The 13238-nt window shown below is 56.7% G+C and overlaps 1 protein-coding gene across 1 annotated transcript in view; it reads left to right on the top strand.

The window, feature by feature from the left end:
• OPLAH (5-oxoprolinase, ATP-hydrolysing) overlaps positions 1-13238 on the top strand; it is a gene marked incomplete at its 5' end in the record, with an annotated part of 109492 nt that overhangs the window by 91445 nt on the left and 4809 nt on the right. The window contains 2 exons of the mRNA XM_034068815.1: positions 1579-1676; positions 5293-5366. Coding sequence (XP_033924706.1) covers positions 1579-1676; positions 5293-5366 — 172 coding nt within the window. The remainder of the gene's footprint in view (positions 1-1578; positions 1677-5292; positions 5367-13238) is intronic.

Genomic DNA, 13238 nt, shown 5'->3' with positions numbered 1-13238 from the left:
CAGTCCAGACCAGTACAGACCAGTCCAGAGCAATGTGGGGCAGGAGCTGTCGGTGCTGAGTGAGCGGCGGGTGCTGAGGCCCTATGGGCTGTGCGGTGAGAGACCAGTACAGACCAGTATAAACCAGTCCAGACCAGTACAGACCAGTACAGACCAGTACAGACCAGTCCAGAGCAATGTGGGGCAGGAGCTGTCGGTGCTGAGTGAGCGGCGGGTGCTGAGGCCCTATGGGCTGTGCGGTGAGAGACCAGTACAGACCAGTACAGACCAGTACAGACCAGTCCAGAGCAATGTGGGGCAGGAGGTGTCAGTGCTGAGGCCCTATGGGCTGTGCGGTGAGAGACCAGTACAGACCAGTATAAACCAGTATAGACCAGTACAGACCAGTCCAGACCAGTCCAGACCAGTACAGACCAGTACAGACCAGTACAGACCAGTCCAGAGCAATGTGGGGCAGGAGCTGTCGGTGCTGAGGCCCTATGGGCTGTGCGGTGAGAGACCAGTACAGACCAGTACAGACCAGTACAGACCAGTACAGAGTTATGTGGGGTAGCAATGGCCGCATAACCCCCCTGCCCCACATCCTGCCCCATAGACCCTGACGCCCATTGTGCCCCATAGCCCCTGACCCACATCCTGCCCCATAGATCCCTGACCCCCATTGTGCCCCATAGATCCCTGCCCCACATCCTGCCCCATAGACCCTGACCCACATCCAGCCCCATAGATCCCTGACCCCCATCCTGCCCCATAGACCCTGACCCCCATCCTGCCCCATAGATCCCTGACCCCCATTGTGCCCTATAGATCCCTGCCCCACATCTCTCCCCATAGCCCCTGCCCCACATCTCACCCCATAGACCCCTGCCCCACATCCTGCCCCATAGACCCTGACCCACATCCAGCCCCATAGATCCCTGACCCCCATCCTGCCCCATAGACCCTGACCCCCATCCTGCCCCATAGATCCCTGACCCCCATTGTGCCCTATAGATCCCTGCCCCACATCTCTCCCCATAGCCCCTGCCCCACATCTCACCCCATAGACCCCTGCCCCACATCCTGCCCCATAGATCCCTGACCCACATCTCTCCCCATAGATCTCTGACCCCCATCCTGCCCCATAGATCCCTGACCCCCATTGTGCCCCATAGCCCCTGCCCCACATCTCCCCCATAGATCCCTGACCCACATCTCTCCCCATAGCCCCTGCCCCACATCCTGCCCCATAGATCCCTGACCCACATCTCACCCCATAACCCCTGACCCACATCTCACCCCATAGCCCCTGACCTACATACTGCCCCATAGACCCCTGACCCCCATTGTGCCCCATAGACTCCTGACCCACATCTCTTCCCATAGATCCCTGCCCTACATCCTGCCCCATAGCCCCTGCCCCACATCCTGCCCCATAGATTCCTGACGCTCATTGTGCCCCATAGATCCCTGACCCACATCTCTCCCCATAACCCCCTGACCCACATCCTGCCCCATAACCCCCTGACCCCCATTGTGCCCCATAGACTCCTGCCCCACATCTCACCCCATAACCCCTGACCCACATCTCTCACTTAGGGGGCAGTCCTGGTGCCCTGGGACTGAATCTGCTCATTCGCCGAGATGGGAGAACCATCAACTTGGGGGGCAAGAACACAGTGAATGTGGAGCCAGGGGTGAGTGTGACCCATAGAGACCCATAGAGACCCATAGAGACACATAGAGACCATAGAGACACATAGAGACCATAGAGACACATAGAGACCATAGAGACCCATAGAGACCATAGAGACCCATAGAGACACATAGAGACCCATAGAGACCATAGAGACACATAGAGACCCATAGAGACCATAGAGACACATAGAGACCCATAGAGACACATAGAGACCCATAGAGACACATAGAGACCCATAGAGACCCATAGAGACCCATAGAGACACATAGAGACACATAGAGACCCATAGAGACCCGTAGAGACCATAGAGACCCATAGAGACCATAGAGACCCATAGAGACACATAGAGACACATAGAGACCATAGAGACACATAGAGACCATAGAGACCCATAGAGACACATAGAGACACATAGAGACACATAGAGATCATAGAGACCCATAGAGACACATAGAGACACATAGAGACCCATAGAGACCATAGAGACCCATAGAGACACATAGAGACACATAGAGACCATAGAGACACATAGAGACCATAGAGACCCATAGAGACACATAGAGACCCATAGAGACCCATAGAGACACATAGAGACCATAGAGACACATAGAGACCCATAGAGACCCATAGAGACACATAGAGACACATAGAGACCATAGAGACACATAGAGACCATAGAGACCCATAGAGACCCATAGAGACCATAGAGACACATAGAGACACATAGAGACACATAGAGACCATAGAGACCCATAGAGACACATAGAGACACATAGAGACCATAGAGACACATAGAGACCATAGAGACCCATAGAGACACATAGAGACCATAGAGACCCATAGAGACCCATAGAGACACATAGAGACCATAGAGACCCATAGAGACACATAGAGACTCATAGAGACACATAGAGACCATAGAGACACATAGAGACTCATAGAGACACATAGAGACACACAGAGACCCATAGAGACCCATAGAGACCATAGAGACCCATAGACCCCATAGAGCCCCATAGATCCCCATAGAGCCCCATAGAGACCATAGAGACCCATAGAGACCCATAGAGACCCATAGAGACCATAGAGACCCATAGAGACCCATAGAGCCCCATAGATCCCCATAGAGACCATAGAGCCCTATAGAGACCCATAGAGCCCATAGAGACCCATAGACCCCATAGAGCCCCATAGAGCCCCATAGACCCCATAGAGACCCATAGAGCCCCATAGAGCCCCATAGAGACCCATAGACCCCATAGACCCCATAGAGACCCATAGACCCCATAGAGCCCCATAGACCCCATAGACCCCATAGAGACCCATAGAACCCCATAGACCCCATAGAGCCCCATAGAAACCCATAGAGACCCATAGACCCCATAGAGACCCATAGAGCCCCATAGAGCCCCATAGAGCCCCATGGACCCCATAGAGCCCCATAGAGCCCCATAGAGCCCCATAGAGACCATAGAGCCCCATAGACCCCATAGAGCCCCATAGAGCCCAATAGAGACCATAGAGCCCCATAGAGCCCTATAGAGCCCCATAGAGCCCCACAGAGCCCCATAGAGCCCCATAGATACCCATAGAGACCCATAGAGCCCCACAGAGACCATAGACCCCCATAGACCCCATAGAGACCCATAGAGCCCCATAGACCCCATAGAGCCCCATAGAGACCCATAGAGACCATAGAGCCCCATAGAGCCCCATAGAGCCCATAGAGCCTCATAGAGACCCATAGAGCCCCATAGAGCCCCATAGAGACCCATAGAGACCCATGGAGCCCCATAGAGCCCCATAGGCCCCATAGACCCCATAGAGCCCCATAGACACCCATAGAACCCCATAGAGCCCCATAGAGCCCCATAGACCCCATAGACCCCATAGAGCCCCATAGACACCCATAGAACCCCATAGATCCCCATAGATCCCCATAGAGCCCCATAGATCCCCATAGACCCCATAGACCCCATAGAGCCCCATAGAGACCCATAGAGACCCATAGAGACCCATAGAGACCCATAGACCCCATAGAGCCCCATAGAGACCATAGAGACCCATAGAGCCACATAGAGCCCTATAGAGACCCATAGAGACCCATAGAGACCCATAGAGCACCATAGATCCCCATAGACCCCATAGACCCCATAGAGCCCCATAGACCCCATAGATCCCCATAGAGCCCCATAGAGACCCATAGACCCCATAGACCCCATAGAGCCCCATAGAGCCCCATAGAGACCATAGAGCCCCATAGAGCCCCATAGAGCCCCATAGAGCCCCATAGACACCCATAGACCCCATAGAGCCCCATAGACCCCATAGACCCCATAGAGCCCCATAGACCCCATAGATCCCCATAGAGCCCCATAGACCCCATAGACCCCATAGAGCCCCATAGACCCCATAGAGCCCCATAGAGTCTATAGAGACCCCATAGAGCCCCATAGAGCCCCATAGACCCCATAGAGCCCCATATAGCCCATAGAGCCCCATAGAGCCCCATAGAGCCCCATAGAGCCCCATAGAGTCCCATAGAGACCCATAGAGCCCCATAGAGTCCCATAGAGACCATAGAGCCCCATAGAGCCCCATAGACACCATAGAGCCCCATAGAGCCCCATAGAGCCCCATAGAGCCCCATAGACCCCATAGAGCCCCATAGACCCCATAGAGCCCCATAGACCCCATAGATCCCCATAGACCCCATAGAGCCCCATAGAGCCCCATAGACCCCATAGAGACCCATAGAGCCCCATAGATCCCCATAGAGCCCCATAGACCCCATAGAGCCCCATAGACGCCATAGAGCCCCATAGAGCCCCATAGAGCCCCATAGACCCCATAGAGCCCCATAGAGACCCATAGAGCCCCATAGAGCCCCATAGATCCCCATATATCCCCATAGAGCCCCATAGAGCCCCATAGACCCCATAGACCCCATAGAGCCCCATAGACCCCATAGAGCCCCATAGAGCCCCATAGAGCCCCATAGATACCCCATAGACCCCATAGACCCCACAGACCCCATAGAGCCCCATAGAGCCCCATAGAGACCCATAGACCCCACAGACCCCATAGACCCCATAGAGCCCCATAGACCCCATAGAGACCCATAGAGCCCCATAGACCCCATAGAGCCCCATAGACCCCATAGATCCCCATAGACCCCATAGAGCCCCATAGAGCCCCATAGACCCCATAGAGACCCATAGAGCCCCATAGATCCCCATAGAGCCCCATAGACCCCATAGAGCCCCATAGACGCCATAGAGCCCCATAGAGCCCCATAGAGACCCATAGACCCCATAGAGCCCCATAGAGCCCCATAGACCCCATAGAGCCCCATAGAGCCCCATATATCCCCATAGAGCCCCATAGAGCCCCATAGACCCCGTAGACCCCATAGAGCCCCATAGACCCCATAGAGCCCCATAGAGCCCCATAGAGCCCCATAGATACCCCATAGACCCCATAGACCCCACAGACCCCATAGAGCCCCATAGAGCCCCATAGAGACCCATAGAGCCCCATAGACCCCATAGAGCCCCATAGACCCCATAGACCCCATAGAGACCCATAGCTTCCCCTCCCCCTCTGCCCCATAGGACGTGTTCCGGCTCCTGACCCCTGGCGGAGGAGGCTTCGGTGCCCCCCAGGAGGGGGAGGGGCAGGGGGAGGGGCAGGGGGAGGGGGAGGGGCCATCCCAGCCCCTCCCCCCCCCCAAGAGCTTCACTGAGCGAGGAAGTGTCTTCGAGTACCGGAGCCTGCAGGAGAGCGTCTGACCTATGACCTCTATGGGGCTGACCCTTGACCTCTATGGGGCTGACCCATAAGTGAGGTTATGGGGCTGACCCATAACCGCTATGGGGCTGACCTATAAGTGCTATGGGGCTGACCCATAACCTCTATGGGGCTGACCCATAACTGCTATGGGGCTGACCCATAAGTGCTATGGGGCTGACCCATAACTGTGCTATGGGGCTGACCCATAAGTGCTATGGGGCTGACCCATAACTGTGCTATGGGGCTGACCCATAACTGAGGCTATGGGGCTGACCCATAACTGCTATGGGGCTGACCCATAACTGCTATGGGGCTGACCCATAAGTGCTATGGGGCTGACCCATAAGTGCTATGGGGCTGACCCATAACTGAGGCTATGGGGCTGACCCATAACTGCTATGGGGCTGACCTATAACTGCTATGGGGCTGACCCATAAGTGCTATGGGGCTGACCCATAACTGTGCTATGGGGCTGACCCATAACCTCTATGGGGCTGACCCATAACTGTGCTATGGGTCTGACCCATAACCGCTATGGGGCTGACCCATAAGTGAGGCTATGGGGCTGACCCATAAGTGCTATGGGGCTGACCCATAACCTCTATGGGGCTGACCCATAAGTGCTATGGGGCTGACCCATAACTGCTATGGGGCTGACCCATAACCTCTATGGGGCTGACCCATAAGTGTGCTATGGGGCTGACCCATAACTGAGCTATGGGTCTGACCCATAACCTCTATGGGGCTGACCCATAACCTCTATGGGGCTGACCCATAAGTGCTATGGGGCTGACCCATAACTGCTATGGGGCTGAGCCATAAGTGCTATGGGGCTGACCCATAACTGTGCTATGGGGCTGACCCATAAGTGCTATGGGGCTGACCCATAACCGTTATGGGGCTGACCCATAAGTGCTATGGGGCTGACCCATAAGTGCTATGGGGCTGACCCATAACCGCTATGGGGCTGACCCATAAGTGCTATGGGGCTGACCCATAAGTGCTCTATGGGGCTGACCCATAAGTGCTGTGGGGCTGACCCATAACTGCTATGGGGCTGACCCATAAGTGCTATGGGGCTGACCCATAAGTGCTATGGGGCTGACCCATAACCGCTATGGGGCTGACCCATAAGTGCTATGGGCCTGACCCATAACCGCTATGGGGCTGACCCATAACTGCTATGGGGCTGACCCATAACTGAGCCTATGGGGCTGACCCATAGCACACCCCATGCACTGCCCCATGGCGGCGGTTATGGGGCTGCCCCACAACACACAGCAGAACCCAAGGGCTTTCCCACAGCTGCGGCTATGGGGCTGCCCCACAGCGACCCCCATGAGCTGCCCCAGAGCTCACAGCACACCCCATAGGCTGCCTCACAACTGCGGCTATGGGGCTGACCCATAAGTGAGGCTATGGGGCTGCCCCATAGCGACCTCCATGCACCCCCCATGGCTGCGGCTATGGGGCTGACCCATAACTGAGGCTATGGGGCTGACCCACAGCACCCCCCAACCCTATATACGCACAAATCTATAGGGCAGCCCCACAACCCCAGATACACACAAGTCTATGGGGCAGCCCCACAACCCCAGATACACACAAGTCTATGGGGCAGCCCCACAACCATAGATACACACAAGTCTATAGGGCAGCCCCACAACCCCAGATACACACAAGTCTATGGGGCAGCCCCACAACCCTAAATACAAGTCTATAGGGCAGCCCCACAACCCCAGATACACACAAGTCTATGGGGCAGCCCCACAACCCCAGATACACACAAGTCTGTAGGGCAGCCCCACAACCCCAGATACACACAAGTCTATGGGGCAGCCCCACAACCCCAGATACACACAGTCTATGGGGCAGCCCCACAACCCCATGTACGCACAATCCATGGGGCAGACCCCCACCCCATAGGGCAGCTTCCCTATGGGGCAGCCCCAGCCCTATATAAGCACAGTCTATGGGGCAGCCCCACAACCATAGATACAAGTCTATGGGGCAGCCCCACAACCCTATATACGCACAAGTCTATGGGGCAGCCCCACACAGCATCCCCTTGATCATAGCTATGCACACTCTATGGGGCAGACCCTGCTATGGGGCAGACCCTGCTATGGGGCAGACCCCCCACTCCATCTATGCACCCCCCAAGCAGAGGGGACCGAGGGTCCCCCTTCTATGGGGCAGAGCTCAGGGTCCATCTATGGGGCAGCTGCTGCCCCATAGCCCCATTGGCTCCAATGCTTCTGCCTTAATGTGGGGGGTGAGCCCCATAAGTGTGGGTCTCCCTCTGCCCCATTGATCCCTGCTTGGTGCCTTCTAATAAAGGATTCAGAGCTGCCTATGGGCTTGTGTGTGATGTGGGTCCCTGCCCCACTGATGTGGGTCCCTGCCCCACTGATGTGGGTCCCAGCCCCACTGATGGGGGTCCCTGCCCCATTGATGTGGGTCCTGCCCCACTGATGTGGGTCCCAGCCCCATTGATGGGGGTTCCTGCCCCACTGATGTGGGTCCCTGCCCCACTGATGGGGGTCCCAGCCCCACTGATGTGGGTCCTGCCCCACTGATGGGGGTGTCTGCCCCACTGATGGGGGTCCCTGCCCCATGGATGGGGGTCCCAGCCCCACTGATGGGGTCCCAGCCCCACTGATGGGGGTCCCTGCCCCATTGATGTGGGTCCCTGCCCCATTGATGTGGGTCCCTGCCCCATTGATGTGGGTCCCAGCCCCACTGATGTGGGTCCCAGCCCCACTGATGTGGGTCCCTGCCCCACTGATGTGGGTCCCAGCCCCATTGATGGGGATCCCTGCCCCACTGATGAGGGTCCCTGCCCCATTGATGGGGGTCCCTACCCCACTGATGTGGGTCCCTGCCCCATTGATGTGGGTCCCTACCCCACTGATGTGGGTCCCTGCCCCACTGATGTGGGTCCCAGCCCCATTGATGGGGGTCCCAGCCCCACTGATGTGGGTCCCTGCCCCATTGATTGGGGTCCCAGCCCCATTGATGTGGGTCCCAGCCCCACTGATGGGGTCCCTGCCCCATTGATGTGGGTCCCAGCCCCATTGATGTGGGTTCCTGCCCCATTGATGTGGGTCCCTGCCCCACTGATGGGGGTCCCTGCCCCATTGATGTGGGTCCTGCCCCATTGATGTGGGTCCTGCCCCATTGATGTGGGTCCTGCCCCACTGATGGGGGTCCCTGCCCCATTGATGTGGGTCCCTGCCCCACTGATGGGGGTCCTGCCCCATTGATGTGGGTCCCTGCCCCATTGATGTGGGGCAGCCCCCCAAGTGCTATGATAGAACAGACTGGAGCAGGGTCAGTGCTGGATCAATATCTTATTAATGCCCCATCAATGCAGGATCAATACTGGATCCATCCCATACTGGTGCTGGGTCAATGCTGGATCCATCCCATACTGGTGCTGGGTCAATACTGGATCCATCCCATACTGGTGCTGGATCAATGCAGGATCCATCCCATACTGGTGCTGGATCAGTGCAGGATCAGTGGCACAGGGGCACCAGTTCCATGTCCCAGTCATCTCCAGTCCCAGTGCCTGTCCTGGTGTTGGTCCCAGTGCCTGTCCCAGTGTCCCGGTGCCAATCCTGGTGTCCCTGTGTCCTGTTGTCCTGGTGTCTGTCCTGGTGCCATTCCCAGTGTTCTGGTGTCAGTCCCAGTATCTGTCCCAGTGTTTGTCCTGGTGTCCTGGTGTTGATCCCAGTGTCAGTTCTTGTGCCCCAGTGTCTGTCTGGTGCCATTCCCGGTGTCATTCCCAGTGTTGCTCCCGGTGTCCCAGTGTCTGTCCTGTTCTCCTGGTGTCTGTCCTGGTGCTATTCCCAGTGACATTCCCGGTGTCCTGGTGTTCATCCCAGTGTCTGTCCCAGTGTCCCTGTGCCATTCCCAGTGTCAGTCCTGGTGCCATTCCCAGTGTTCTGCTGCCATTCCCGGTGCCATTCCTGGTGTTCCAATGTTGATCCCTGTGCCTGTTCCAGTGTCTGTCCCAGTGTCAGTCCTGGTGTTGGTCCCGGTGTTCCGGTGCCATTCCCGGTATCAATCCCTGTGCCATTCCCAGTGTCATTCACAGTGTCGATCCTGGTGTCAGTCCTGGTGTCAGTCCCAGTGTTCCGGTGCCATTCCCAGTGTTAGTCCTGGTGTCCCAATGTCGATCCCAGTGTTCTGGTACCATTCCTGTTGCCATTCCCAGTGTCTGTCCCAGTGTCTGTCCCAGTGTTGGTTCCAGTGTCCCAGTGCCATTCCCTGTATTCCGGTGTTGATCCCAGTGTTGATCCCGGTGTCATTCCCAGTGTCCCGTTGCCATTCCCAGTATCAATCCTGGTGTCCTGGTGTTGGTCCCACTGTTCCGGAGCCGGTTCCGGTGTCAGTCCTTGTGTTCTGGTGTCTGTCCCAGTGTTCCGTTGCCATTCCCGTTGTTGATCCCATTGCCATTCCCATTGTTCTGGTCCCATTCCCGTTGTCCCGGTACCGGTTCCGGTGTCTGTCTCTGTGTCAATCCCAGTGTTCCAGCATTGATCCTGGTCCCATTCCCGTTGTTCCTGTGCCATTCCCAGTGTCCTGGTGTTGCTCCCGTTGTTCCGGAGCCGGTTCCGGTGTCAGTCCTTGTGTTCTGGTGTCTGTCCCATTGTTCCGGTGCCATTCCCATTCTTCTGGTCCCATTCCAGTTGTTCCGGAGCCGGTTCCGGTGTCAGTCCCATTGTTGATCCCATTGTCATTCCCAGTGTCCCGTTGCCATTCCCGGTGTTCTGGTGTTGCTCCCGTTGTTCCGGAGCCGGTTCCGGTGTCAGTCCTGGTGTCCCGGTGTCTGTCCATTGTCATTCCCATTGTTCCGGTTCCATTCCCGTTGTTGATCCCATTACCATTCCCAGTGTCCCAGTGTTGCTCCCGTTGTTCCGGTGCCGGTTCCGGTGTCAGTCCCAGTGTCCCGTTGCCATTCCCATTGTTCCGTTGCCATTCCCGGTGTTGCTCCGGTTGTTCCGGAGCCGGTTCCGGTGTCAGTCCCAGTGTTAATCCCAGTGTTCCAGCATTGATCCCGGTGTCATTCCCATTGTTCCGGTTCCATTCTGGTTGTTCCGGAGCCGGTTCCGGTGTCTGTGTCTCTCTGGGCTCCACCCTCAGGCTCAAGGACACTGGGAGGTGATCAGAGCTTGGGGCCAGAGCAGTGATGAAGGAGACACCAACAACCTCCTGGGGGGGGGGGGATGGTTGTGGGTCACATGGGTCACATGTGGGTCACGGTGTGGGTCATGGTTATGGGTCCTATGGGTCACAGTGTGGGTCACATGTGGGTCACATGTGGGTCATGGTTATGGGTCCCATGGGTCACAGTGTGGGTCACAGTTATGGGTCCTATGGGTCAGGGTGTGGGTCATGGTTATGGGTCACATGTGGGTCACAGTGTGGGTCACAGTGTGGGTCACGGTGTGGGTCATGGTGTGGGTCACAGTGTGGGTCATGGTTATGGGTCCTATGGGTCACAGTGTGGGTCATGGTTATGGGTCCTATGGGTCACAGTGTGGGTCATGGTGTGGGTCACAGTGTGGGTCATGGTTATGGGTCCTATGGGTCACAGTGTGGGTCATGGTTATGGGTCCTATGGGTCACAGTGTGGGTCATGGTTATGGGTCACATGTGGGTCACAGTGTGGGTCACGGTGTGGGTCATGGTGTGGATCAGAGTGTGGGTCACAGTTTGGGTCCCATGGGTCACAGTGTGGGTCACAGTGTGGGTCACATGTGGGTCACATGTGGGTCATGGTTATGGGTCCCATGGGTCACAGTGTGGGTCAGGGATATCTCAAATCCGGTAGACTCAATCTCTGGGTAATGAGTCTTCAACCATTTCAGCACTAACTTTAAGTCTAACTAACTTTAAGACTAACTTTAAGTCTGTCTCTTTAAGGCCTTAAGAAGGACTGAAAACATCCATAAAACTGAAGCTCCTTCCTTAGTAATCTTCTCCCAAGTCTAATAGTCCAAGTCTATGTTAATGACATTAACTCCTTATATCCTATTGCTTACACACACCTACAGTAATCTGGCATATCATGATTGGATACTTAGTCAACCTTAGTGACTAACATACAACTGGTTAAGCACAGGTGTGAGAACTTGACCTCCAACACTTACCATCATCCACAGTTCTCATCACTCCATGAATTACAGCTTGTTCCTATCTTGCTTGTTTAGGCTTCCTGGGGCTTCCCATGGCCTTGCTGTATCCCATGTCCCAGGATCCCATGTCCCATCCCTGTGTCCCCATATACACATACAGTGAGGTACAGTCAGGTACAGGCAGGTACAGGAAGGCACAGTCAGGCACAATCAGGTACAGTCAGACACAGTCAGACACAGTCAGATACAGTCAGACACACTCAGACACAGTCAGACACAATCAGACACAGTCAGACACAATCAGACACAATCAGACACAGTCAGACACAGACACAACCAGACACAGTCAGACACAGTCAGACACAGTCAGGTACAGTCAGGTACAGTCAGACACAGTCAGACACAGACACAATCAGACAGACACAGTCAGACACAATCAGACACACTCAGACACAATCAGACACAGTCAGACACAGTCAGACACAGTCAGACACAGTCAGATACAGTCAGACACAATCAGACACAGTCAGACACAGTCAGACACAGTCAGATACAGTCAGATACAGTCAGACACAATCAGACACAGTCAGACACAGTCAGACACAGTCAGATACAGTCATATACAGTCAGATACAGTCAGGTACAGTCAGACACAGACACAGGTACACTCAGACACGATCTGCACCTCCCCCCTGCACCACACGGGGTCGCCCTCCCTCCAAGCCCCACCCCCCGCTCAGGCCCCGCCCCCCACGCAGGCCCCGCCCCCTCCGAGCTCCGCCCCCTCCGCAGCGCGTCGGACCCGCACGGGCGGTGAGCGGGGATGGGGGGGGGGGGGGGGGGGGATGGGGATGAGGGGGAGGGGGCTGCAGTGGGGGGAGGGGCACCGGGACCCCCCCGAGCTCCGTTACTGCCCCTCCCCCCTCCCGGTGCTGCCGCATTCACCGGAGGGGGGGGAGGGGAAACCGGGAGGGGGGGGGGGGGGGGAGGGGGGGGGGGGGGGGGGGGGGGAGGGGATTAGGGCCGTAAATAGGACGCGGTTGGGGCCCGAGCGGCATAAGCGGCTTATGGGGATGCGGGGGGGGGGGGGGTTGGGCCACGTGATGCGTGATCACGTGGATCAATGGGGTCTGCACACATAGGGGGGGCACCCACTGCACCCACTGCACCTATGGAGTCTGCACCCACTGCACCCACTGCACCCACTGCACCCATGGGGTCTGTGCCCACTGCACCCAATGGGGTCTGCACCCACTGCACCCATAGGGTCTGTACCCACTGCACCCACTGCACCCATGGGGTCTGTACCCACTGCACCCACTGCACCCACTGCACCCATGGGGTCTGTACCCACTGCACCCACTGCACCCACTGCACCCACTGCACCCACTGCATCCACTGCACCCATGGGGTCTGCACCCACTGCACCCACTGCACCTATGGGGTCTGCACCCACTGCACCTATGGGGTCTGTACCCACTGTACCCACTGCACCCACTGCACCCACTGCACCCATGGGGTCTGTACCCACTGCACCCACTGCACCCATTGGGGTCTGTACCCACTGTACCCACTGCACCCACTGCACCTATTGGGGTCTGTCCCCCCCCCCCCCCCGGTGC

The sequence above is a fragment of the Melopsittacus undulatus genome, chromosome 1 (genome assembly GCF_012275295.1).
Source record: "Melopsittacus undulatus isolate bMelUnd1 chromosome 1, bMelUnd1.mat.Z, whole genome shotgun sequence".
NCBI classification, from domain to species: Eukaryota; Metazoa; Chordata; class Aves; order Psittaciformes; family Psittaculidae; genus Melopsittacus; species Melopsittacus undulatus.
The sequence above is the reverse complement of the archived record's forward strand: the minus strand, read 5'-3'. Positions and strand labels throughout refer to the sequence as shown.